Source organism: Wallemia ichthyophaga, assembly GCF_000400465.1.
Source record: "Wallemia ichthyophaga EXF-994 unplaced genomic scaffold scaffold7, whole genome shotgun sequence".
In the NCBI taxonomy this organism is placed as follows: domain Eukaryota; kingdom Fungi; phylum Basidiomycota; class Wallemiomycetes; order Wallemiales; family Wallemiaceae; genus Wallemia; species Wallemia ichthyophaga.
In genome coordinates this window covers 60,990-87,118 of record NW_008806280.1, presented here as the reverse complement: position 1 = coordinate 87,118, position 26,129 = coordinate 60,990, and the positions used below count along the sequence as shown (strand labels likewise).

General features: G+C 45.4%; 9 protein-coding genes across 9 annotated transcripts; 7 read left to right on the top strand and 2 right to left on the bottom strand.

Annotated features, from left to right (window-relative positions):
• Nucleotides 1-32: 32 nt before the first annotated feature.
• Nucleotides 33-11,559, top strand: J056_004149 (E3 ubiquitin-protein ligase ptr1; the record flags this gene model as incomplete). Its single annotated transcript, XM_009269350.1, has 11 exons — nt 33-2,147; nt 2,192-2,951; nt 2,998-4,856; nt 4,905-6,495; nt 6,544-6,718; nt 6,764-7,125; nt 7,172-8,081; nt 8,132-8,729; nt 8,777-9,994; nt 10,042-11,410; nt 11,459-11,559. 11 exons carry the CDS (start codon nt 33-35, stop codon nt 11,557-11,559), a joined length of 11,058 nt encoding a protein of 3,685 aa, XP_009267625.1.
• Nucleotides 11,560-11,654: 95 nt separating this feature from the next.
• On the top strand, nt 11,655-12,270 carry J056_004148 (uncharacterized protein; the record flags this gene model as incomplete). Its single annotated transcript, XM_009269349.1, has 2 exons — nt 11,655-11,747; nt 11,791-12,270. The coding sequence occupies 2 exons, from the start codon at nt 11,655-11,657 to the stop codon at nt 12,268-12,270; spliced, it is 573 nt and encodes a 190-aa protein (XP_009267624.1).
• A 2,415-nt stretch (nt 12,271-14,685) lies between these two features.
• On the top strand, nt 14,686-15,226 carry J056_004147 (Profilin-1B; the record flags this gene model as incomplete). Its single annotated transcript, XM_009269348.1, has 4 exons — nt 14,686-14,698; nt 14,744-14,841; nt 14,901-15,038; nt 15,095-15,226. 4 exons carry the CDS (start codon nt 14,686-14,688, stop codon nt 15,224-15,226), a joined length of 381 nt encoding a protein of 126 aa, XP_009267623.1.
• Nucleotides 15,227-16,515: 1,289 nt separating this feature from the next.
• Nucleotides 16,516-17,253, top strand: J056_004146 (PHO85 cyclin-9; the record flags this gene model as incomplete). The annotated part of the gene is made up of 1 exon (XM_009269347.1): nt 16,516-17,253. One exon carries the CDS (start codon nt 16,516-16,518, stop codon nt 17,251-17,253), a length of 738 nt encoding a protein of 245 aa, XP_009267622.1.
• Nucleotides 17,254-17,375: 122 nt separating this feature from the next.
• Nucleotides 17,376-19,347, top strand: J056_004145 (F-box/WD repeat-containing protein 11; the record flags this gene model as incomplete). The annotated part of the gene is made up of 4 exons (XM_009269346.1): nt 17,376-17,957; nt 18,011-18,853; nt 19,037-19,231; nt 19,282-19,347. 4 exons carry the CDS (start codon nt 17,376-17,378, stop codon nt 19,345-19,347), a joined length of 1,686 nt encoding a protein of 561 aa, XP_009267621.1.
• A 76-nt stretch (nt 19,348-19,423) lies between these two features.
• J056_004144 (40S ribosomal protein S17) lies at nt 19,424-20,135 on the bottom strand (the record flags this gene model as incomplete). The annotated part of the gene is made up of 4 exons (XM_009269345.1): nt 19,424-19,738; nt 19,785-19,892; nt 19,929-19,939; nt 20,090-20,135. The coding sequence occupies 4 exons, from the start codon at nt 20,133-20,135 to the stop codon at nt 19,424-19,426; spliced, it is 480 nt and encodes a 159-aa protein (XP_009267620.1).
• Nucleotides 20,136-20,369: 234 nt separating this feature from the next.
• J056_004143 (40S ribosomal protein S22) lies at nt 20,370-21,041 on the top strand (the record flags this gene model as incomplete). Its single annotated transcript, XM_009269344.1, has 2 exons — nt 20,370-20,502; nt 20,782-21,041. The coding sequence occupies 2 exons, from the start codon at nt 20,370-20,372 to the stop codon at nt 21,039-21,041; spliced, it is 393 nt and encodes a 130-aa protein (XP_009267619.1).
• A 194-nt stretch (nt 21,042-21,235) lies between these two features.
• On the bottom strand, nt 21,236-24,992 carry J056_004142 (uncharacterized protein; the record flags this gene model as incomplete). The annotated part of the gene is made up of 6 exons (XM_009269343.1): nt 21,236-21,349; nt 21,397-21,591; nt 21,643-22,291; nt 22,348-22,421; nt 22,476-22,659; nt 22,711-24,992. The coding sequence occupies 6 exons, from the start codon at nt 24,990-24,992 to the stop codon at nt 21,236-21,238; spliced, it is 3,498 nt and encodes a 1,165-aa protein (XP_009267618.1).
• A 163-nt stretch (nt 24,993-25,155) lies between these two features.
• Nucleotides 25,156-26,123, top strand: J056_004141 (tRNA(His) guanylyltransferase; the record flags this gene model as incomplete). Its single annotated transcript, XM_009269342.1, has 4 exons — nt 25,156-25,259; nt 25,306-25,437; nt 25,493-25,704; nt 25,756-26,123. The coding sequence occupies 4 exons, from the start codon at nt 25,156-25,158 to the stop codon at nt 26,121-26,123; spliced, it is 816 nt and encodes a 271-aa protein (XP_009267617.1).
• Between the last annotated feature and the right edge of the window lie 6 nt (nt 26,124-26,129).

The window sequence follows — 26,129 nt, the reverse complement described above, 5'->3', positions numbered from 1 at the left end:
TTCAAGTTGAAAATAAATAAATAATAATTACAATGGCCCCTGTACGTCCACGTACATCAAGAAGGACAGTGGCTACAATCCCCACGACGCTCCGTCACAAGCTACATCTTGTTGAGAAGTGCACCGATGAGGAGATGGCAGCGCATCTCGAAGATTTCAAAGAGTGGGTTTGGCCCAAGGGAGATCTCTATGCGTACATCGGAGTACTCAATAGATTGGATGGCACGCTCGAGAAGATTACAAATGACTTTAATTTGAAATCTGCTGGCTACGGTGTGCAGGATAAGCTCTTTGACGCATCCTCTAAGAGGCTTATCAACGCTGTCCTTAGATTTCTCAAGCTTCTCATCGATAATTGCTCCAATAGAAAGATATTTAATTCGGTGGAGCATTTAGACGCTCTCATTTTAACAAACGATGTCGAGGTGCTTTCCAACAATCTCAAACTTATTCTGTCTATTCAAGCTCACCATCGCAACGCTCTCCAGCTCAACAGCAAGGCTCTGCTATCAGTGGCGTGGAACTGGCCAAGTAGCGCCAGTCTCGCTGATTCCATTACAACCTCTATTCCTCCCCTCAATGACACAGTCTCTTTCCAATTCTTTGACACCCAGTCGAGAAGTATTCACTTGGAAAAAGTTGGTGAAAATCCACTTAGCGACCTCGACCTACACAAGGAGTGCGTTGATCAGTACAAAATACCAAAAGACGGCAACTCGAACAACTTTGATCTATATCATCGCATCAGATCCATCAAGGTTTTTGATAGCCCTTCCAGACGTCATTTCATCGAATCTAGACTCCTAGCTTTGAGTTTATATTTACAGCTCGTTAAAGAATCTCAAGCTCAACACAATCTGCTTATTTATGAACCAACACTTGTGCAGCAGCTCACCCACCTCCTTCAACTTCCATTGGACGATGAGTATATCTCAATCCAATCCACCTCTCTCATCTGCCTTGAATCTTTGGCGCACTACAAGACGCGCGTGAGTGAAGTTCTTAGTTGCTTAAATGCAGGTGTCAACCAGGGCTTGTTGTTCACCTATATTCGCAATGTCACCAATAAGTTGTCTCAATCATCACCACCATCACCACAGCTTGTGGACCTTGTGGACAGCATTTTTTCTATGATCAGCCATCTCTCGACTTCGAATTCGGGTGGCCAGATGCTGGTTGGGGCCGGGCTGATTACATTGCTTATCAATCTCTTCAAAGTCGACAGCTCAACGCTAATCACAAAGTGTCTTCAACTCCTCGATGCACTTTTGTACTCATACCGCAACGCTCTTCCCATCTTTATCAACGCCAATGGACTCACCACACTCGTTGAGAAGATCCACCACCGAGTTCTTGCGAGTGTAGAGCATAAGGCAGAGTTGGAAGCGAAGAGTGACAATGACGAGGACGTTGCAACAACATTTGGCCGTCTCCCTGTCTCTGAATCACAAGCAATGAAATCGTCGCTACGTTCTATCTACAGGCTGCTTACATCCTCAGGTACTGAGGGTGGAATACGCAATCTGATAGACACTACACTTCTGCAGGACATTCATCTTATCCTCGACAACCGCAGATTCTTCGGTGCATCGATCACCTCATTCGCTCTCAATATCATGGCTACATTCGTACACAACGAGCCTACATCCCTCTCAATCATACAGGAGGCACAGTTGCCTGCCAAGTTTTACAACAGTATCGAAGAGTATATAGAACCGCATATCGATATTCTCACTGTTATCTTCAATGTCATCTCAGCTTGCTGTTTGAATGAGAACGGCTTGAACGAATTCATGCAGAGATCTGATACGATTATTGGTAAGATATTCGAAATGTTCACCTCTGCTACCCATATCAAGGTGTTGAGCGAAAAGGAGAATGCTGTCAACATTGGATCGAGTGTCGATGAACTTATAAGACACCAACCTTCACTCAAACCTAAGGTATTGAATGCCATCAACGGTCAACTAGATAGAATTGCAGAGATCGGTGGTGCTTTCGACTGCAATGAAGTCGGCCAGTATGGTTTGAGCGAGGTGGCGAGATACAGACTGCTGACCCAGGACGAGCATTCCATGGTGGAGAATGTGCCAAACGATAAGAGAGAAGATCCTTTCGCGATGAAATGCATCGATGTCATGGCCAGAGTGAGTTCGTTAGAAGTCAGGTTTATCTCCCTAACCCAATACAGTTCCTCGAGTCCGTCTTCACAAATGGTACACACGCAAAAGAATTTTTGGATGCAGGTGGATTGGAAAGACTTGGAAGGTTCTTCGGTCTGCCTTGCTTACCTTACGACTTCTCCATTAGTCGCGCATCTGAAGCTATCGCACAGCTCGGTAGAGTGTTAATCGAGATCAAGCCTGAAGTGACGTTAATGTGGTCAATGGAGCAAGTTAGAGAGAAGCTCGAAAGCACCAGACACATTTGGTCTGAAATGCGCAACAAGTCTCTCTTCATCAAGATGAAAGATCTCAATGAATCTGACTACGAGGAAGCAAATGCTACGTTCAGGAGTTTGATTGAGTTGTACTCGAGAGTGCAGCTTATTTCTGATATGTTCGCATCCATCGGCTTCTTGAATATTAGAGTTTCGAATGGTTTCTTCCTGCCAAAGTTGAACGAGCCTAGAAATTTAGAAACGTTAAACATGATTGGCATACTCGACAGAAGTCTCACCTGGGAACACCTTTTGCTCAATGCTGAGGAGAACAAAGAAACTGAATTTGATTGGAAGGAGCTGGAGTCAGGTTCCAAGTCGTCAAATGAGAAGTATGAGAAGAATCTAAACATCATGATGAACAACTTAGACCCAACGGTCAACATAAAGAGTGGAAACAAGTCTGACGAAGAAAAGAAGGCTGAGGAAAGCACCCCTTCCAAGCTCAATTACAAATCTTTGTCACATCTCTCGATGTACATTCCTCAGACTGCTACTCCGTTCTACCAAGGTGGGTAATGGTATTATTGGAAATGTACCTTCTAACGCCACCATAGCTGTTGTCAAGATGTTCTTGTACAGACGTCAGAGTGACCAGTCGCATAAGAAGAACTCTGTAATTACATCTAAGGCTATGGCTCAGATACTCGTTGATCACCTCCAGTTCACTGGCAACGGAGATCCACGCCCAAGCTGCGCATACATGTGTCAGATCCTCAAAGCGATCAATGCGCTCTTTTTCGATGATCGCACATCACATAATCATCTCCAAACACCTCTGGTATTCGCTTTCGCTCAACTCGGTGGAGTGCAACTTCTGACCCACAGGCTCGATCAAATAAGTGACGAGCTCTCGCACCAGACTATTACCGATAACGAGATTCCAAAGTCTCCGGCTGAGATGCAACAATTCAGAATCTATCGTATTTTGGAGAACATAATGCCGCTTTTCCATACTTTTGCTGCCACCAGACCACTCCTCGAATCCAGTCAAACTGGACCGCTGCAGTTGAGGGAAGCTGACAAGAGCTCGGCAGAGTATTTCAACTCTAACGACTTCTTGGTCAGATTAAGATCGATCATTATGCCAGTTCTTGTTAAGGTATGCCAAAGTGAATGGTTATCCAAGGCACCCCTCGGTCAGCCTACAAGACTGATTGTGCAGACTTTCCTCAACATTATCAAGGCCGAGGGTGAAGCTGCTGAGCCACCAGCTGGACCGCAGGGTAGATTAGGTAATCCACCTTCCGAACGTATTGGTCATTTGCAGGATTTGGAGAGAGCTCTTTTTAACATGCGCTCATCACCTTTACACAGAATTTTGGGTGAGGAGCCTCCAACTGAAGCTGCTCAAAGTGAATCAGATGCTACGCAGCCATCTGAGGCACAAACGTCTCAACCTGAATTACCACCTCCGCCTCATCCAGCTGCTGAATCACGTTCGGACGTTGAAATCAAAGTTATGGAAGACATTGAGGGAGTGATGAAAATTGATAGATTAAACGAAACGTTACTCCAAGAAATGATGAGTATGGACTTTCCAAAATATGCTTCGGCTGTTGCGCTGATGTACAATGGTGACGACGTTGCTCAAGCTGCTGAATGGTTAGTGGCAAGACCAGACTACGTCGATATAGCTAGGGAGTTTGAACTACGTCAGAAACGCCAAAAAGACGAGGAAAAGAAGGATTACGAGACAAAGTTAGCCGAAGGTAAAATTACGCCAATGAACGATAATATAGATGCTGTAAAGAGATCCCTCGATCAAGCTCGCCAGAATCTCTACTCTACCATCCCAAGTATCTTGCTTAACCTCGCTGATGCACATTACGAGATAGTTTTCGACGTGAAAGATATGTTTAAGGATGACAAAGAAAAGTCAGCTGAGCAGATCGGTGTCAAGACTCTTCTCGACGAGGTTGAGACGCTAGATGCAAAGGATCGTCAGTGCGAAGGCAAGCTCTACGTTCGTTGGCACTTACTCTCAGTCATGATATCAGACCATCAGTTTTCTCAGAAGGATAACGTTATCAACCAGCGTGAACGTCTTTTGAACTTGACTTACAAGTCTGGACCAGCTGTGATAGACAGCCAAACACCTCCCAAGTGGCTGGCTCCATTTTTATTAGCTAGTGCTATAATGCTGGGATGTTCAGAAGTCATCAAGACTGCAGATGATCCAACCAAGGTCGGCGAAAACATTCCTGAAGTTAAGATTGAGGAGATTGTCGACACTGGCTCATTCGAAGAGCAGAAGAATGCCTTGTTTGAGATTGCCTTGACAACATTTAAACGCTCGAAGGATAAGAACTGGGAACTCAAGAAAGCTGATCTGATGGCGGTATTGCAGGTGCTTACTTTGCTCACTCGCTCAACGCGCTACTCGAAGGACCTTTTCTCTGCTGGTGGTGTGCAAGTAAGTTGTGGCCTGACATTGAACAAGCATTTACTAACTCTATTGCAGATGCTCAGCAGTATATTCGACGGTCCTCTTGACAATGCCCGCGGCTCCACACTCTTCTTGAGCTTCATTATGAGAAATTTGATCGAAGACGACTCTCTCATCAAGTCAACAATGCACAACGAGCTTTTGTCGTACTTCGCTTCCTCACCAACAAGAGGTTCAAGCTCAGGGAGCAAGGTCGTTGATGTATCGACCTTCACGAAGACCGCGTCACCTCTAGCCTTGCGCGATACGAAGGCGTTTATGGAAGTGATCAAGGAAAACTGCATGCTTGTGAGTGACTCACCAGCAGCTGGCGTCTTCCACATCAAGCTGCGTCCAGACGTCGTCCCAGAGCTCAAATCGAAGTTGGGTGATAAAAAGGATGGTGAGCATTCTGGCCAGCAGCAACGTGGCGAAGACATGCAGCTGGACGATAATTCTCAGGCACCACCCATGCCATCAGAGGTTCTCGAATCTATCCTTCAATTCCTGGTTGCTGAGCTCATGAGGGTCGGCAAGACGGCTAGGAAATTCGCTTCATTGGCTGAAAAGACGGATGAAGAGAAAAAGAAAGAAGGTGAGGAAAAGAAGAACAGCTCAAGTGAGCAACAGCAAGAAGATCCAGCACAACAGCCTCAATCCTCCACTTCAGCTGCTTCCGATCAAGAGAAGAAAGATGAAAAGAAGGAAGAAAGCACTCCTGATGGAGCCTTAGAGTACTTCTATGCGTGTTTCATCCTCCAATCTATCACCGAGATCTGCGCCAGCTATCCATCTTCCAAAGTCAATCTAGTTATGACCAATAAGAAGAAGCAGGGCGGTGGCACACCATTCAAACCAAAGGTGTCGTTCCTCAACTTTTTGATCAGCGAGCTCATTTCCATGCCATCGCTCGGCGCACCGAACCATGACAATGTCGGTCGCAAGCAAAGAGCGCTAGCTGAATGGGCAATTGCAGTCTTTGTCAGCACATGTAGTGACACTTCACCTTGGACTGACAGCAAAGAAATTCCAAACGAGGTTGTCCTCTCACGCAAGTTCGTCTTGGATGTAATTAGCAAATTGATCAAGGACAATACATCTGGTGTCACTGATGAGGATCTCAGTGTTAGATACGCTAGACTGACAGCTTTGTCTGAGATTATTGCCAGATTGATAGACGCAAGGCCTGTTAATCCTGTTACTGGAAAGTCTTCAACAGAGTCATCTGTCCACATGGCTAAAGTGATGTTGGAGAAAAACTATGTCACTACCCTTACGCACGCACTTGGTGATATAGATATCTCTTTCCCACACTCGAAGGTCACCATCGGCGCCTTGCTCTCCCCACTTGAACGTTTGACCAAAATTTCGATCAAGATGGCCAAGAATGGGGACAAGAAGGACTCCAACAGCCAGGATGAGCAAAATGAAGACGAGGATGAGGATGAAGATGAGGACGATGACGATGAGGACAACTCCAGCGATGAGGATGATATTGGTGCTGATGAGATGCGTAATGCTGACAGAGCTGGTACACCTGATTTGTACCGCAACTCTGCACTCGGTATGTACAGTGGAGAAAATTACGGCGAAGAAAACGATGGCGATGAAGACAGCGAAATGGATGGTGAGTTGGTATCCAGCGATTGGCTATTTGCTGACATTTCCATTGCAGAAGAAGACTTCGACGATATGGAAGTTGATTTCCATCATCATCATGGTTCTGGTAACCACTCGGAATCTTCGGACGATGATTCTGGATCCAGTGACGGTGACTCGGATGACATGGAAGATCATGACGAGATAGAGGAGGGAGAAGCTGACGATTGGATTGATGAGGAGGATGAAGGGTGCGTTGGTACAGATCTTCAAGCGTCATGCTAACATTGTAACAGTGAAGAAGTCGATTTTGACGAAGATGCGTATGACGAGGAGGAAGCGCTTAATCCAATCGAGGAAAACCCATCTATCTTTGACGAAGCTGATCCAGTCATTGAAGCACCAACGCCCGACGAAGAAGAGGCTGAGAGTGTTGCTGATCCTGAATTCGACGATGATGGTTTGATTGATGACGGTTTCTCAGAGACTGATGAGGACGCGGAGGAAGAAGGTCTGGCGTTCAGAGATGAGGCGGATGTTGAGCGCGCTCCCCGCATAGGCAGTCTTCTCGATGGCCGTGGTGGCATGGGAGAGACAACGGCTATCTTTGGAAGCCCTCTACTCGGCGGTGGATCATCAAGAAGACGTATGTTTGGAGGTGAGTTATTGGTGCAGCCATAATTTTTCTACTGACAAGCTTTAAGGAGGATCACAAAGCTTCCTCGGTGGTAATCGCGATCGTCTCGAGAGTGACCGCGAGCTCCCTCAACAACCACTGCTCGTTGATCAAGCACCACCTAGCTCAACGCCAGCATCTCAAGATACAGGAAACAGACGCCAGAGCTCCCAACGCTCAGGTGCCCCTAATCCACTCTTGCAGACCATTGAGAGCATGTTCGGTAGAAACGGTTTCCAGATCATTGAGCAGCTTCTTCAGCGTGAAACTGGTGGAACAGCAGGAGGGGTGCCAGCTGGAGCACGTGTGCATCTTGAATTGCACTCGCCAAATGGACCAAGCGGCTCTATTCCAATTGAGCAACTCACCAACATGCACTCAAGACGCCAACAAACTCCTCAAACTCATTCGGCGAACATCTTGAGCGCTGTCAATGGTCTAGCGGCTCTGCCTACATTTAGCAGGTGGTACGATAGTGCAAAGCTGTTTTATGGTTCAACATCCCAAGAGCGTTCATCCAAAATCACCAACCATATTATTCTGATGCTGTTGCCAGCTGCTAGAGAAGCATCAGCGAAGGCCCGTGCCGAGGAAGCTGAGAAGACGAAGGAACTCGAAGCAAAGACCAAGAAAGATGAGGAGGACAAAGCTCAGAAGGAGGCTGAAGAGAAATCTAAGAAGGAGCAAGAGGAGAAAGACGCTCGTGAAAAGCAAGCTCATGAAGAAGAAATGAGAGAAGCAGAGCGTCCTCAAGAAGTTCAGTCAGAGGCGCAAGCTGAAAGCCAACCTCAAGCCCAGCAGCAGGAAGATGTCGAAATGGCTGAAGATGCACCAGCAGAACAAGAACAAGATGCTTCTTCGAGTGCTCCGCAAGAGCGTGTTAGTATTCAGATCAATGGACGTGATGTCGATATCACAAACACTGGCATAGATCCATCGTGAGTATTTTGATTAGAGGAGTGTGTCATTCGTCTAACACCCTTAACAGCTTTATGGAGGCCTTGCCAGATGATATGCGTGAGGAGGTTCTCACGCAGCATCTTCGTGAGCAGAGAAGAGCTGCAAATTCAGCAGCTGCCCAGAATCGTACTACTGAAGGCGCCCCACCAGCTGCAGAAGGAAACGATGATTCCGAAATATCGATGGAGTTCTTGAATGCTCTTCCAGCAGAGATTCGCGCCGAGGTGCTTCAGCAAGAAGCCTTTGAGTCAATCCATCGCGGAAGACAACCAGAAGGTGGTAACGAGCGCCGTTCATCTCAGGTTGGTGCAGTTGGTGCAATGGGAGATCCAAGCCCATTCTTCAACTCCATAGAACCAAGTATGAGACAATTCATTCTGATGAACGGCGAAATGCTCGATCCTCAACATGACGGTGAAAGATCGATGGGTAGAGCGGATTTGCAACAAATACTTGGTGGTAGAAGACCATCTGGACCACGGGCACCACCAAAGAAGGCCACTGAGAAGCATCGCCAGAAGGATGCCATACAGCTTCTCGACAAGAGCGGATTGGCCATCTTGATACGTTTGCTTTTCTATCCAAACCTAATCAAGAAATCGGTCTTGTTCAAGATTCTTGCCAATGTGGGTAGATCTGTACAAGATTCCCTATCATCTAACAATTACCGCAGCTTATCGAAAACTCTCGCTCTAGAAACGACCTGTTGTTGTTGTTGCTGAACATCTTGCAAGAAGGTACGGGTGACTTGCCAGCAGTTGATCGTAGCTTGTCTCAATTGACTTTGAAAGGAACTAAGCCATCTGCCTCCACACCTCTTTCAACTCCTACCAGTAAGGTGTCTAGCAAACGCAAGCACACGCAAGAAACGCCAGCTAGTCCAATATTGCTGCAGATCCCTCCAGAGACCATTCCAAACCTGCTTGCCCAACGTTGCTTCGAGACACTCACTACTCTCGTCTCCAGCAACTCAGCCGCTTCGACATTCTTCCTCACTGAACACGATCTCTCAAGCAGCATGAGGTCGAGACCATCGAAGAAGAGCAAGGGTAAGGAAAAGCAGACAGTACCAGTTAAGTTCCCGATCGTGCTGTTGATGAGTTTGCTTGATCGCCCAACCGTTTTCAAAACGCAGATGATGATGGATACGTTTACCACTCTGTTGGCGACGGTCACAAAGCCACTGTCAACGCTTAGGAAGGATGACAAGAACGAGAAACCAGAAGCTAGTGGTACTCAGGAACAGCAGCAAGAGCAGCCTCAGCAACAGCCAGCTGACGCGAACGTTACACCTCGTCCTAAAGAGAAGGAGGGCGAGAACAAGAAGACCGAAGATGAGAAGGAGGATGAGGGACTAAAGACTGCTCCTCAGATTCCTACTCATGTTCTCAAATACGTCGTCAACATACTTACGATCGGCGAATGCACCAGCAAAACGTTCCAGCAGACACTAAGTCTGATCCAGAACTTGAGCTTTGTACCAGACGCAAAGGATGTTATTGCGGCTGAGTTAAAGGTGAAAGCGCAAGACTTTGGTCAGCAGCTCAACGGTGAACTTGTTGAGCTCGGTGATGCACTCAGAAATGCAGAAAAGAGCGACGATGTTTCTGCTGGAACGATGGAGAAGTTCCTCCCAGCTTCATCACTGCAGGCGCGTCTGCTTAGAGTGTTGAAGACTGTGGATTACATGTTCGGTCAATCTAGCGAGATGAGCGAAAATAGTGAGCAATCTGGTGAAGAAAGGCCATCTTCGCTTCGTCAAGTGCTTGGCTCTTTGATGAGAGAAGATATCAACCAGCAACCGCAAACAACTGCTGAGCCACCTGCTGCAACGCAAGAAGAGGCTAAGACAAATGAGTTGAAGGTGAACGCTATTTACGATTCATTTAACGTAGGTGTTGACTTGTGCATGAGGTGGTTAACTAACAACACATCTAGTTTGGTTCTGTGTGGCAAAAACTCTCAGAAAACCTCAAGATCATTGAAGAGAATGAGCAAATGACACATATCGCTACCGTTCTCTTACCTCTCATCGAGTCACTTATGGTGGTTTGCAAGTATGTTAATCCACAAACAGAAGCACTCAGAACAAAGCGCATGACGGGATCACCAGTATCCCCATCAGCGAATGAGAGCATCGAGGATATTTTCATAGACTTCACAGAGGAGCACAGGAAAATCATCAATATCATGGTTCGCAATAATCCAGCACTTATGAGTGGATCATTCTCACTTCTCGTACAAAACCCTCGCATTCTCGAGTTTGACAACAAGAGAAGCTTCTTTATGCAGCGCCTGAGAGCAAGGAAGCGCGGAGAGACATATCCAACTCTGCACGTCAACGTCCGTCGCTCGCACGTTTTCGCAGACTCATTCCAGTACCTGCAGAGGAAGTCTGGAGATGAGATTAAGTATGGTAAGTTGTCAGTCAAGTTCCACGGAGAAGAGGGTGTCGATGCAGGTGGAGTTGCCCGTGAATGGTTCCAAGTACTCGCCCAACAGATGTTTAATCCAAATTACGCACTATTCCAGCCATGTGATGCCGATAGATTGACGTATCAACCAAATAGAGCGTCGTACGTAAATGAGCATCATTTGGACTTCTTCAAGTTTGTTGGACGTATCATTGGTAAAGCTATCTACGATGGTAGACTGTTGGATGCGTACTTTACGAGGTCGTTCTACAAGCATATGCTGGGCAGACAGGTAGACTTTAAGGATTTGGAGAGTGTTGATTTGAGTTACTACAACTCACTCGTCTGGATGTTGGAGAATAGCTTGGAGGGTGTGCTCGAGTTGACGTTCTCGATCGAGGATGATGAGTTCGGTGTAGTGAACATCATAGATTTAATTCCAAACGGCAGGAACATACCGGTAACAGACCAGAACAAGAAGGAATATGTCAAGCTTGTAACTGAGTTCCGCCTCACGACAGCGATCGAGAGACAGATTCAGTGCTTCTTGGAAGGATTCCACGAGATAATACCGAAAGACCTGGTTAAGATATTCTCTGAGAACGAATTGGAGTTGTTAATTTCTGGTTTACCTGATATTGATGTCGATGCGTGGAAGAACCAGACAGACTACCATGGATTCACACCTTCAGATCCAGTGATCGGTTGGTTCTGGAGGGTGCTGAGGTCATTCGACTCAACACAGAAAGCATCGTTCTTGCAGTTTGCAACTGGTTCATCTCGTGTACCGCTCGAAGGATTTGGTGCACTACAGGGATCACAAGGCACACAGAGATTTAACATTCACAAGGCGTACGGTGCAGAAGATAGACTGCCTGCTGCACACACATGCTGTGAGTTTTGTTGGATTTCTACATTTACTTTACTAATCAAAGGTATAGTCAATCAACTAGATTTAGGACCATATTCGTCGTACGAGGCACTTCGCAGACAGATATTGACGGCAATCCACGAGGGCAATACAGGATTCGGGTTTGCATGAAATAAACAGGCATTCATTTAGCTTAATTATGACTAGTAATAAATTTCCATCTAATTTAATGTAAATACATTTATTTCGTTTCTCAAACTTGCGTCATGAGGGTGCAGCGATTAGATGGACAGGAGCTAGACGAGGAGGTGGTGCGAGGACTGAGTCGACCTGTGGTTGAAGCGCTGAGGGTGTTAGGGGTGAGTGTCTTTATTGGCTAGCACTCAGCTCAATGGTTTCGAGATGAACAACGCAGATGAGATAACGACGTTGATACGGAGTGTTTACATGTGGAAATATCTGCGAGCGTTCAAGAGCATATACGGAATGGATCTGCATTTGCTCAAATACACTAATTTAAACACAATTTCCAGTCTTCTCTATGTCATGACTCGTGTTATAATCCCATACGCACACCGAAAGCTGAAGGACAAGGTGGCAGTGGAGGACTGGAGCAGTCTATCTAGATACCACGTCAAGCGCCGTCTAGCGTCACTACTGGAAGTTGCAGAGAGGGTGGCCGATGCAGCAGGGCTTGCGAATTGGCTTGTCTTTGTTGCCGGTGGACGCTATGCGAATCTGAGCGAGAGAATGCTGGGATTGGGAGTGGAGGGGAGCGGGTGCGTCACCAACATCAACCTCGAATTCACGCAGCGGCAGCTAGTCTGGAGTGTAATGACTGTGCGTATCTATTCGACAAGGCAGGGTGAGGTGCAATGCTGAATTATTACAACACAGGAATTCGTTTACAGCGTTTATACAAGCAGGAGCACACTCACACCTCGTAGAACCCTGCCTGTAACGCAAGAGCACGGCGATGGTGTTAGTCGGTGTGCTGTGTGCTGTAATAACGATATCGGAGTTTCGTATGCAGCGCAATGTGGACACGTATACGATTATGCGTGTTTAGTGGGCTATTTGAGCAGCTACTTGAATTGCCCTGTTTGTAACGTTAAAATTGTTTCAATTAATCGAGTTTAAAGTTGATTCTGTTCTCAGATCAGATAGAAAATGAACAAAATCCACAATGATCCCATTCAAAGACAACTTTGAATTTACAATGGCATCTACAATCAGGCTCGATGGCTTAAAGTGATACACCTATCTATTTATGAATTTTTTACGGACGGGGAGGTGTAGGTGTTGGATATCCTGTAAAGTTATCGCTGTTTCATTTGAGAGTGCAAATGAATGTATAATTGCGCTCTGAATAGGTTATGTTCATTGTCTTAGCTGTGACAATTGACGTATACGAGGAGTTGTTCGAGGAGATGCAACTGGAGTGATTCATGGTGCGTTTCACCTAGTTTCACATTCAAAACTTGAATTATTCAATTCAACTTAATCCGTCATGAGACACGCAACTGGTTCATTGACGATTATTAATAACAATCATGTCTGAAGGAGTTGATTGGTAGTGTTAGTGTGTATCTTGAAGATTTTAGTACGAAGACTAAGATGGAATGGATAAGGTTGAGAAACTCGTGTATTCCCTCATAAAAGATGCAACTATTATTAAGTATGATGGAGGCAATTGGCTTCCAGTTCGGAATTTGAGGTGTTTAATGATGTTTGAGCAATCTCAATACGTTAATAACTAGCATAAATAAGTGGAGAAGATCAAAAACTAGTTACGCACTTTTCCATCGATTCAATTTTCAAATATATTACGCTCTATCAAGATTAATGGAGAGGAAGTTTCACTTCATCTATTCAAGCTGACGTTGCTCGGAATTTGCCAGACTGTAGGGTTTTCTAACAATACCACGTCAACGCTGATTATTTTTAAGGAAAGCATGAATTTTGCCTCATTTCGTCGTCGGATAACGTGAATATTATCGCATTTTTCACCGAAGAAGCAAAGATCGGTACAGTTGAAGGATATGTATCGGATCTGGTTGAGAAATTGGTGCGTTATTGAATAAGTTTGTTACATTTTTGCGATATAAATAGTACATAGATTGGTGTGTGAGGCTGATGAAATTTTCAATTAAGTGTTCAGCCAGCTGCTCGTAAAGTTTCAATGTTAAGTGAATTTCGCTTTGATTGTAGGAAAATTTTCGCAAAACAAGCATGTCGTGGCAGTGTAAGTGTATAGTTAAACACGATTAACACAAATTAGCATATTTAGGCCAAATTATTGCTGTATCGGGGCATGTAGCAAGATCAGCGATTGTTAGTAAGTATGAAGGTACTTTGGATTCAAGTCCGGGATTCGAGACGAATGGTGGCGTTTGATCAAGCAACGTGTACCCGTTAACGCCTTCTCAGTTCAACGAGACAGAGCAGAAAAAACCCTGAAGTCATTCCGCAACCCAGATGAAATATATCAAAACGGTTTCATGCTTAGTGGAAGCAAATTCGGAATTAGGAGGGCTGAAGAAGACAGCGTGCTAGGCAGGGACGGAGTGGGTATCCTTGTCCGTGAATGATCGATGATCGATCATTGACGAATCAATAGCGCGATGTGTGTGTGATTAAGACCTGTAACACAATTGTAGTTATAGCGGAATACGTCTAACCAATAACAACCCGGTAACAGCATCGCGATATTGGATAGTATGGTAGTCTTTTTATAGGATTGGGAAAGTAGAATGTAGTTAGTTCACGATTGAGATATTATTCGATGAATAAGGATTTTTATTGTACTACCGACAGGCTCAATGGTGTACGAAATTAACTGTCTCGTTTTTTTGGGAAATCGGTTTACGGACGTACACGTGTAGGTGAAGTTAACACAGTAAAGTTAAGGCTGACTAATTTTAGGATAGAATTGGAAGTAAAATGACGCGCTATAAAAATGTGATAGTCATAGCTGTACACGACAAAATCCAAAACTCGATTGAATCAAACATCCCAGTCAAGAGGCTAGGAGATAATTTGTTAAGATCAGGCTAATAGTTGCGTACAACGAATAAGCTTATAAATTTACATTGACATGTCCATTTTGCAGTTGCAGTTGCAGTTGCAGTGGCAGTGAGTGACGTACATGTAAAACGATGTGTGCGACAAAGAAGGGTTCAAATAGAGCAAAACAAGCAGCCATAAATACTATCGTGTGCTTACAGTAAATTTTGACTCATTTGGCCCACTTGGAGTGCGTCGTTTGGTTGAACCACCACATATACCACAGTAGAAATGTCGTGGCAGCGTGAGTGTGAAGGGGAGTGTTTATGAGCCAACTGAAGCAGCGCAGAATACGTAGATGGAAATCTTGTCGGCACGCAAAAGGTATCCAGAGCCGCGATCATGGGAGTGAACGGCGGGATATGGGCGATAAGTGCAGGTTACCAAGTGAGTAGCGATCGGGGCTGGGAGTTTAGTGTGCATGTACATTCTAACACAACCTCCAGCTCACTCCGGAAGAGCAGAGAGCGATCATTGGGTCTTTCTCCAACTCTGAAGCCACGCAGGCTTCAGGCATCAAGCTCAATGGACAGAAATTCTTCACTCTTCAGGCTGACGAGGGGAAGGTGTATGGGAAGAAGGGGGTGAGTGTGCCGTGGCAACGTCATGAACGTCATGGCCCACATTGACACAATTACAGCCTAATGGATGCGTTATCGTGCGCACTGTACAGGCGATCCTCGTCACGGAATACGACGCTCCTGTACTCCCAGGCGAAGCGACTAAGGTTGTCGAGGAGCTTGCCGATTATCTGCGATCACTCAATTTCTAGGTGTGGAGGTGGAGCGGTGGAGCTTTTGTGAGGGAGTGGATGAGCGTGTACACGCTAAATAAGAGAATATATATAGTGCATATGGAATGACATGTTGTGTTTTGTGCTGTTTAATTTCTAATCAACGTGGTCATATGTGCTCCAGGTATTTCCATCAGCCACCTGCCACTTGCCATCACTATCATTATCGCCTTGCCCGAGTTATCAATTGTGTGATTGTGATTGTCTCGGGGACGCAAGGCGAAGAAGCAAATCAGCTGAGGCGGGGTAGATACGCGACGGGCCAAGGGCGATGCGAAATGCGAAGGCGATAGGCGAAATGCGACACGCGCGACGCACAAATCGGATAGTTTCAGGCGAGAAATGCAATGTAATGCCACGTAACGAGACGGTCAGCAGACAAAATGAGTCACGCAGATTACACACATCATGCAGAGCTGCGGTGCCGGGGAGTTGAACGGGTGTGAAACTTGTCGTCAGACTCTTTTCGGCATATGCGAGGTTCATGCGAGGGCATGCGCGGGCGAGAAGATGCAGCCGAGAGGTGGCATGAGGTTGATACTTGGGAGGTACTTGGGTGGTAGGTAGTCCACGGTCCAATTTATTAATTTTAGAGCAGCACCGCAATGCACGTAGACAGATGCAGATGCGCGTCGAATGCTCGAGACTCGAGACTCCACAGCTGTGCAAGTAGACTAGATTAAATTGGACTAGACTGCGAAAAGTGCGTAGTGCGTCTGTCGCGCGTAGAATGGTCTATGGTATTGCGGAGTACACCGTTTATAGCGCTGCGTGTATAAATTTAATAGATATAATGTAAAAAATATAAGATTTATAATGTATTATTTACAACGCTTGTCAACTGCGGATTTATGCATAGTGTAAGATATTGGATAAGCTGATTAGTCGGAGGTTATTTATGAGACGGCCGAGAAATGGGTGTGGGGTGGCACGTGCTTTGAGTGCACTGAAATGGCCGCCTCAGCACAATTATCCCCGCTTGTCACATCACAGACCATTCTAGCACGTACCTCGAGAAATACTCCGAGATTTTCAAATTTTTCGCAGAGAAAATGTGTCGGCGAGGACAAGGAGTGAGCGGGGAGAGAAGAGGAGAAGCTAATTAAGATGCAGACACCCGAATTTACCAGATTAGAAGCAAAAATTTGAAAAATAGCCACAATAATCTCTGTCAAATTGGTGGGGAAGTTTCGACTCATCGAGACCGAGTGACTAAAGTAAGGTCAAAATCGATTCCAAAGCTCAAACTCGAACCATCAAAGCAACAAATGTTTTCAAATAATAACTTCAACACACACTGCTCCGCTAGTTATGGCTCAACCGCTGCAGTTTCTGGCTCGACTTCGGAGAGGTACAATGCTGGAAAAGAGTTTTCAAAAGATGCAGCCAACTTTGTTAGCAGTTTGTTCGAATGCCCCGAATCAAAGTCGATAGTCAGTCTCGGCGATTTCATCCACTATGCACTGTACAGGACAAGGTTACATATATCGGTGGCGTTATCAGCGTTGATCCTATTGCAGAGGTTGAAGGCGAGGTACCCCAACGCCAAAGGCAGTTCAGGACATAGGCTATGGTTAGCAGCTATCATGATCACGAACAAAATGTTCAACGACGATTCATTCACAAATCAAAGCTGGTACATAGCATCTCAACAGATATTTTCACAGAGGGAGGTCAATGCAGTGGAGAGAGAGTTGTTTGGATATCTCAGCTGCGACGTGCGTGTTACAACCCAAGAGATAGTCAAGTTCACAAAGGTATTCAATATCTGGAGGAAGAGAAGCGTGGAAGCTGAAGTATTACCTTCTTCACCAAGTATATTATCAAGCAAACTTAATAGACTCAACTATGGTAGCAGTAATACACCTGCACTATCACCAGCCACATCCTCAACAAGCTCAACACCACTACAAACACCAATCCAATCGCCTCATAGCAGCCAGAATAATCTAATTAGCCAGGCGACAAATAATTTGCACGCTAAAAAGAGCAGCAATGTATTATAAATGAATCTTCTAGACACTTGTATTATCATATAATTACCACCGTTCATTCTAATTATCACGGCTCTATTCATATGCAATAGCAATTTTATATCGTAATTATCACAGCCATTCTCATCTTGACGATGAAGTTTATGGATATTTTGTCGGCTATAATACCTGGAGTACACAAGGATATAATAAGTGAATTGCCACTAGAAATATCAATATACATACTGGTACACATAAACCTTGAGGACATTCTCAACTGCCAATTAGTTTGTAAATCGTGGAATGATGTAGCCAGTGATAATCTCATATACCGCGACTTGTTCTACAGATTTGGTTGGGAGCTTTCTGATCAAGTGAAGGATACACCGCCGCCTACACCTGCATACACACCACCTACACTCTCTCGATCGAGCTCAGTGGGTAGTTTATCTAGGTCAAGTGGATTAAGCAGATCAAATAGCGTTAACAGAAGTGCATTTGCGAGTGGAATAAACAAAAACACTCAATTCACTCCACTATCAATAACTGATTCACCAGCACACACAGTGCACACACCACACACACCACACACGCCATCCACACCACTCACTCCACTCTCTTTCAAACCAACCTCACTCGACTGGTACGAGTTGTTCAAATGCAGGATGCAATTAGAGCGCAGGTGGTTTGGTGGTGCTGATCCCAAGATTGATTTCCTCCAAGGGCACACAGACAGCGTGGGTTGAAGGCAGTAGGCAGTGTCAGCAGGTGTGAATTGACAACCACACAGGTGTACACAGTAGCGTTCGACGACGAGAAGATTCTGTCAGGTTCGCGCGACAGATCGATACGTATCTGGGACATGCAGACGCTGCGACTGCTTGCGACGTACTCTGATGCGCACGACGGTTCAGTGATAAGTCTCAAGTTCTGCAAAACGTTTGGAGTGTCCGCCGGCTCTGATGGGGTGGTACATGTATGGAAGCTGGGCAGTGGACGTACGCTAGGGCGGGCGAAAGTAGCGCGTACACTCTCACACCACACGGCGGGAGTCCTCGATGTAGACTTCAACAACCATTTCATCGCTTCGTGTAGTAAAGACTCAAGTATTTGTGTCTACTCACGTAAGAGCCTCACTTTGCTCTACCAACTCGATCACGCACACTCGTCGCCCGTCAACAGCCTCTCGATCACCAAATCTAACGTCCTCGCTAGTGCGGGGGGCGATAAGGCTATCAATGTCTGGAATCTCGATGAGGGTAGGTTGGTGAGACGGATTGAGAATACGCATAGTAGAGGTATTGCTTGTATAGATGTTGACAATGAGGTCATTGCGTCGGGTTCTTCTGATAATACCATACAGCTATCGCTTACTGATGGAACTCACCTGTGTAACCTCGTCGGTCACGCTGGGTTGGTGAGGTCGCTGCAGATCGATAGCGCACGTCGTATCATTGTTAGTGGCAGCTACGATCGCTGCGTTAAGGTGTGGAATCTTAATAAGGTCGACGGCGATATTCAATACACTAACACGGTCAATCATCACTCCTCTCTCATATTTGACCTCGCTTTTGATAGTAGGAGAATCGTCACAGCTTCACATGACAAGCGGATAATGGTGGTGGATTTCTCGGTAGGTGTTGCTAATGCGGGGTTGTTTGTGTAATATTCACGGATATTTTATAATGTATATACACTGTTTCTATAGCACATTTCACTACCGCTTAAACCGCTCAAACCGCCCACGCCGCTCACGTGCCTGTCATCGACACAATGACATGGTACATTTTCAACGTTTGTCACGGGACACGGATAGGCGTGGATGACAAAGTACGAATTGACAAAGGAGGAGAAGGAAACACATCGCAGGCAGCAGCATTCAGAGCTCGAGAAGAGACGTAGGTTGAGAGTGAATATGCGTTTCGAGGAGCTGCGACAGCTCGTCAGCAACGATACCAACAACGATAAATCTAAGCCGAGTGATTTCAAGCTGACGGTGCTGGATGATACGGTAGGTGGGGGTGGAGAATTTGTGGCATGTAAGTACTCAAATTACTGCAGATAACCCACATCAACAACCTCAAAGCGAGGATATCAAGTTTAGAGAAGCAGGTAAAAACAAGCTAATAGCAAACACTGTTTTGGAGTTTATGCGTGTACATATAAAACATGATTACATTCAAAACTCAAACTCAAACCGAATTTAAGCAGCACCTGGAACAGCACGACGTTGACGACGCTCAGGGCCTTGGTAAGAGGAGACAGCGGCGACGTTGACAGGGAGCGAGTCGAAGCCGAGAGACTTGATGAGGTCCTTGGTGTCTGGGTCGACTTCGAGAGGGTTCTCGGTGGTGTCGAGAGCAGAGACGTCTGGAACGTATTGATCCTTACGCTCACGTTCTTCCTCTTGGAGCTTGAATGAGATACCACGGACAGGACCCTTCTGGATTCTCTTCATGAGGTGGGTGGTGAATCCAGCAATTTTGTTGCGCAGTCTCTTTGAGGGAATGACAGCGACCTGTACAACGAATAAGAGGGTTATTCACAATCTATAAGCTACCTACACTGTCAGAGATCCTCTTGTTGGTGTGGAAGTCAAGCGTAAGTCTTGGGTAGTACTTCTCAATGAGAACGCGAGAAGCGCGCTTGACTGTCTTTGTACGGACGCGACCCTGGAGAGTTGTGTGTTAGTGCCAGTAATTGCGTACAGGTGATTTGGCTGGTTGAGTCGTTGTGAAGAAGAATTGTTTGAACTGGAATATGTACTAGCTTAATTACTAGCCACACCCTTGAATATTACTAGCCTCCACATTCCCTGCAAATACCAGCCAAATCTACCTATTTTCCTCTCCTCACCATCTTGGTTAACTCAAAGCTTTCGATTTTTCCTCAATTTCGATATCCGCCTCGCCCATTTTTTAAATTTTGTGAGATGCGCGAAATCTCAAAATAAGAAAATATTCGAGGCTTCTCTTAACGCTCCCAGCCCACGCTCACAAGGTTAGTAGTAATGGAAATATGCAACACACTCTAGTGGCTGGTGTGAATTACCCTTCAAACCCGACAGAACACTAGAGTGTCAATTGCATGTTGATAGTGTACCTCGTCGGGTTAAGCCACTTTACTGACTCTAGCCATCATCAGACAAAATGGTCCGTGTCTCTATCCTCAACGATGCACTCAACAACATCGTCAACGCTGAGCGTCGCGGAAAGCGTCAAGTCCTCGTCCGTCCTTCCTCAAAGGTCGTCGTCAAGTTCTTGTCTGTCATGCAAAAGCATGGTGAGTTGCTTTATTCGAAATGGTTTGGTTGGTTGTCAGGTGAATTTTTTCATCCTTCCTTTTCGACGTTATAACTGTTTGATGTTGTGGCTACTCCTCCCGCCTTCATTCTTTAAGACGTCGATATATTCACTGACACAAAGACATTCTTGCGTATCCACCCATATACGTTGGAAACGGTAACGTGTCTACATTACACTTTTTCACTCTCTTTTTCATTCGCCTAACAACCAATCAAACCATCTCCCTTCCTCATTCACCTTCTCACATCTCTCTCAGGCTACATTGGCGACTTTGAAGAAGTCGATGACCACCGTTCTGGAAAGGTCGTCGTTCAACTCAACGGTCGTTTGAACAAGTGCGGTGTTATCTCCCCAAGATTCAACGTACAACTCTCTCAAATCGAGAACTGGGTTGCTATGCTCCTTCCAGCTCGTTCATTCGGTAAGATCATTCTTACTACCTCTTCCGGCATCGTCGACCACGAGGAGGCCAGACGTAAGCACACTGGTGGTAAGATCCTCGGTTACGTTTACTAGATTCATGTAACGTTTCCATACACCTTTTCGTTGGGCTATTACTGCTGCTTTTGTGATTTTACTCTTTGATTGTCTGAATTATGAAACGTGAGCAAAACTCAAACACAACCAATCAATCTAACGTAGATGATATTAACAATGCTTTACATAAATCCTTAAAAATACAACTATCGAGACTAAATTAAACCTCCCGTCTAAACATCTAACATAATATGGAATTGCTCACCAACTAGCGATTTGGTGTAAATCATTAGTCTATCCAATCGGATCAAAATAGACTGCGATAGCGAGTAGGCGACACAATAAAGCTGGTGTGATTTTGTCAGAAAAGACTTGTTTCCCACTTCAAACCCACCCAATACTCCTCGCTTTTCAAAACATTGAAATCAACATGCGATGGTAGTCCATCCGGGACGTGCTCGCCAAGATCCAATCCTAATTTTGCTGAATATCCCCGATCTACCAACGGACAAGGTGTTATCTGAGGAAGGGGCATTCCTGTCTTGATACTCGTAGCGCACATTTCGAAACAAGCCAAGACATCGCCGACCTGTATTGTATCATTGTCAGCTAAAGATTCAAATTGTAAATCACCACCCACAAATCTATGATCGTTATATCTGCTCCGACTCATCACGCACTGCATCCACAGCGGGTCTAACTCTTTCGCAACAGCCATGAATTGCGACAGCAGCTCTACTAAATCTAGTTGCACATTAAGCAATGCTTCATACCTCGCTCTAGGCCATCTACCCCTTAAGCTGAATTCGAAAGCTGCAAAATCCTGTCTAGCTTTACTTTTCCGAAGTTTCGACTTAACCGCAAGAAGTGTTTTGGTTATTGCCTGCTCATCGATATCCCTATGATGACTGTTAAGTGCATATCCAACAATAGCACACCAGCTATTGGCTGTTGTTGTTATTGTGCGCGAGTATATATACCGCTGGTGTCTCTTGGCACTGGAGACTGGTGGAACGTATGCGAAAACGAATGCAGCTGTAACGCCAATGATTACCAAAACAAGTCTCTTCCAAGCTAGATCCCATCCCCATCCGACATTCACAAGCGATGGATTGTGTGCGTCTTGCCAGCTATAGCCCAAAACCATAGCTACAGAAACCATTAACACCATCAATCCTACATTCGTACCGGGGAAATACATGACTATGTAGAACATAATCGGGAATGCTACTGCGCACGTCGCGCCGACAGCGTATGGATTACCTGTTCCTTTTTGAGCTGCTATTGTCCTAATGAGAAAATTACACTTTGTCAACAACTGAGAAATGAACAAACAACTACCTACCATATCAGCAGACCACTGAAAATACCGACTACAGAGTACACCAGACGCGTGAACCAATTGAAGAGAGTATCACCCTTTGTACCCAATCGTCAGACATTATAACTAAGTGAAAACTCTCAAATACTCACTCGGTGTTGACTGTGTGTCAAATTGGCCATAATTGCGACCCATAATCCCCGTTCGTAATAGTAAAACCCTGCCGAGGTTTTCAGGAAGGCAGGCAGCGTAACGAGGGCAACCAGAAGCGCAGTTTTGAGCGCAAACAAAGACTGTTTGGACATAACAAACATCCACAATTTCCATAACACTGATCTTAAGGTGTCCGTTCAGTATATATCAGCTTAGCATCAAACAAACACCCACCCAAATCTTTCAAAAACATTCGAAGGTGCTAGAACGTCGGGATCTCTCGATTGAGGGTATACTTCCATTACATCTGCCATGTGCTCGGGATCGTCATCGTCTTCTTCCTCTTCGCCATGCTTTTCGGTGCTACTAGCAAACCAGCCAAAGAGATGCACTTCAGGAATCCATAGTCTAGGCTTTTTTCGCTTAGCTTCGAGATTGGACATTTTTTCGGCAAGTTCTAGGAGTGCACCTGAGAAACCGAGGAGGTAGTACTGATAATTGAAGCTCCAAAACAAAGCTCTGTAAGGTATTTTTGCGCGTGGCTGCGAGCCATCGAAGAACTGAGAGTAGTTTCTCAGTACTGCTAGTCTATCCTCAGTCTTGAATTTGGTGATAGCGCGGCGGAGATTATCGCAAATCTCCATATTCTCAATAATCGCGTTACCCTCGCCTGGAGAATCGTGCCGACGAAAAAGCCACGATCCTAGTCTAACACGATCAACCCTCTCGATTTGCTTCTGGACGTGTGCTAGAGTAACAGCCGTGGTATCGTTAAGATCTCTCGAATGTTCACTGACTATTGCAAAATGTGCCCTCACGAACTCCTGATCAGTGAATTTCATACGCTCCTCAAGCGCCATGTATCTCTGGGATTCAAAGACACCAATTGGTGCAACATGTTTCCTCTTCGACTTGTGCAGCAGTTCTGTGAGAGTACCTATACTATGCGAACCAAAGATGTGCAAAGCTGAATGATGACTGTCAACATCCCTCGAGTCACCAGTATCGTATCTCGACAGAGCGACTGAGCTCCTAGGTGTGTTTTGCTGAGATGAGAAGGGAGATGGGTTTCTCGAGGGGCTGTAAATAGATGCCGCACTCTGCGCTACATCTTCAGGCTCAGCTAGTGTTACAGCTTCTTGTAAGATGTGTTTGTTGTGAAACGCGACCAACAAAGCTTCGCTAAAAGTGATAAACCCACCACTACGCAGGTGGACATTTCGTATCAATTCCAACAACTCATGACAATCCCTGCCTCTCAACAATCCGAAGCTGTATTCACGGAAGACGTGAGCGTCCTTGCTACGCACCGCTATCATTGCTTGAACGGATTGGGAGTTGAGCGTCTTGAGATACCTTACCCTTTCTATCCAATCCTCGGACGTGACAGGAATGCCCAACAAATCAGTTTCTGCGTGAGTAAACTTTTGTAGCGGTTGGAGTACCGCCTGTAATCCAAGCAAGAATTGGTGGTTGACAGTGACAGGTAGCACGAACATAGAGCAAAGAATATTGATTGCTGACTGTAATGCTAGAGGGAGAGCGAAATACGATCCTATCTTGTAATTGGGGGAGTAAGCGGTATGACCTTGTGTCAACGATACGATCAGACAGATTGTCGAAAACACACAGGCTACTCCATAGCGTGGTGGTGATAGTTTAGATTTAAGATAGAGGAAAAATCCACTTCCGAAGGCAAGGAAGATGGCCGCTGTGACTGATGTTGATGCTTGGATGAACCGGCCTTCCACAGCTTGCTGTTGAATGTATAGCTGTAGATCAGAATTATTCATCGCGCTTGCTTCTTCAAGGACGGCTGACATTGTAGCTTCGTTCTGAGCTTCGTCTCGTCCTGCAAAACCGATCGAAAGGCCGATTATTGACCAAGCCCAGGCTGCGCACACAAAGACTAGGTTTATGATCTGACGCTCAATGTCTGGTAAAATAGCATCACGTGGAGATGCCAAGAAACCACAAACGAGGATATAGAAAGCAGCCTGGCCCATCAAGACTAAGACGGGTTGAATGAGGAAAAGGAGAAGACCAAGCCATGCAGCCAAACTTGCTCTAATGACAGGTCTGAAGTGATGCCAAGAGTGATTTGTATATAACCAGCGAATGTACTTCCATTGAATGAATTTGTGCCATTTAGGTTGTCGAGGTGATGGTGGTTGTGGCGGTTCCGCGTGTTCTGTGTCCTTTGCTTGCGTTTCAAGATCAGCGTTTACTTTCTCCGGATTTCCCATGCAAGCGTCGTCCTGATCCGGGGTATCATTGTGATTAACATCGCCTGTATCAAGGTCATCCTCGAAACGGAGACTGCGCCTGTATCTGTGATTATCATCATAATCATCCTCAGTGTCTGTATCTGCCACAGCGTTATCGTTATCAACATTATTAACGTCATTATCTCGAATTGAGAAAGTGACTGATCTGCTGCTAGGCTGTGATGAAGACCGTTTATTCGTATCCCTCAAATTTGATACTGCCTGTGGAATTGGATGGTCATCATCCATCTTCGTAGTTCTTCTCGCCGTCGTCGTTGGAAAGATAAGCTTATGACGGTTAATTTCTGAATTTAGAAATTTAATTTTTAGACGAATCTCAGGGGATTTGAGGGTTTTCCTTTAAAGGATTAAAATGTTAACCCACTCGGATGTTCTTCTTATTTCAACCAACATGGCCAACTCAAGATTCGGATACGTACGGGAGTTCGAGGAACACGACAGATTGATCCCGAGTACTTTCTCAGTTGTGAGAATAGATGGTCACAGCTTCCACAGGTGTGACAGCAATCTTGCACTCCAATTCGCTCTAAAATGCAATTAGATTCAGCGATATACATAATTTCAGGAAACCAAATGATAGCCGAGCCTTAGAATGCATGAATGACGCTGCTCAATTCGTTATGCAGCAGCTCCACGATGTAATTTTGGCTTTCGGGGAGAGTGATGAATATAGGTGGGTCAATATGCCAGTAATCCTCGCACCCAAACTCACAATCACACTCGAAAAGCTTCCTTTTGCGCCCTCAATCACATATCTATGATCGCCGTAAAGCAAAGATAGTGACTCAGGTTGTTTCTGCGTTTTCTTCAGCTTTTATGTACAATTGGAGCAGACACTTTAGTATTCCACTCGCTTATCCACCCATTTTTGACGGTAGAATTATCACTTACCCCCTCACTATACACGTTCGCGACTATTTCGCTTGGAGGCAAGTCGATAGTGGGTTTTAAAGCGCGTTTATTGACATATTCAAACTAAAAGCGCTCCCAGCACATATAAACAACCTATACAACACCTGCTTCTGGGCTATTGTCCAGCAGGGTAAGAAGACAGAGAGGGAAGCACACAATCTGTTGAAAGGCACTGTCTCATCTCAAAAGCATGACATTCTGTTCAAAGATTACGGCATAAACTACAATCAGCTGAATGAAATGTACAAGAAAGGTTCTGTCCTGGTGCGCGATCCTCCTTCACTGCCTCAAGTGCCATCGGATGGTGCCTACAAGGAAAAAAAAAGAATTGAAAAAATACGCAAGGATGGTATAGATGGCACGCGCGGAGACATACAGACATTGCACGTAGACATTATCAAAGACGTCTTCTGGAATGAAAGACCTTGGTTGCTGGCTCAACAGTAGCCACAC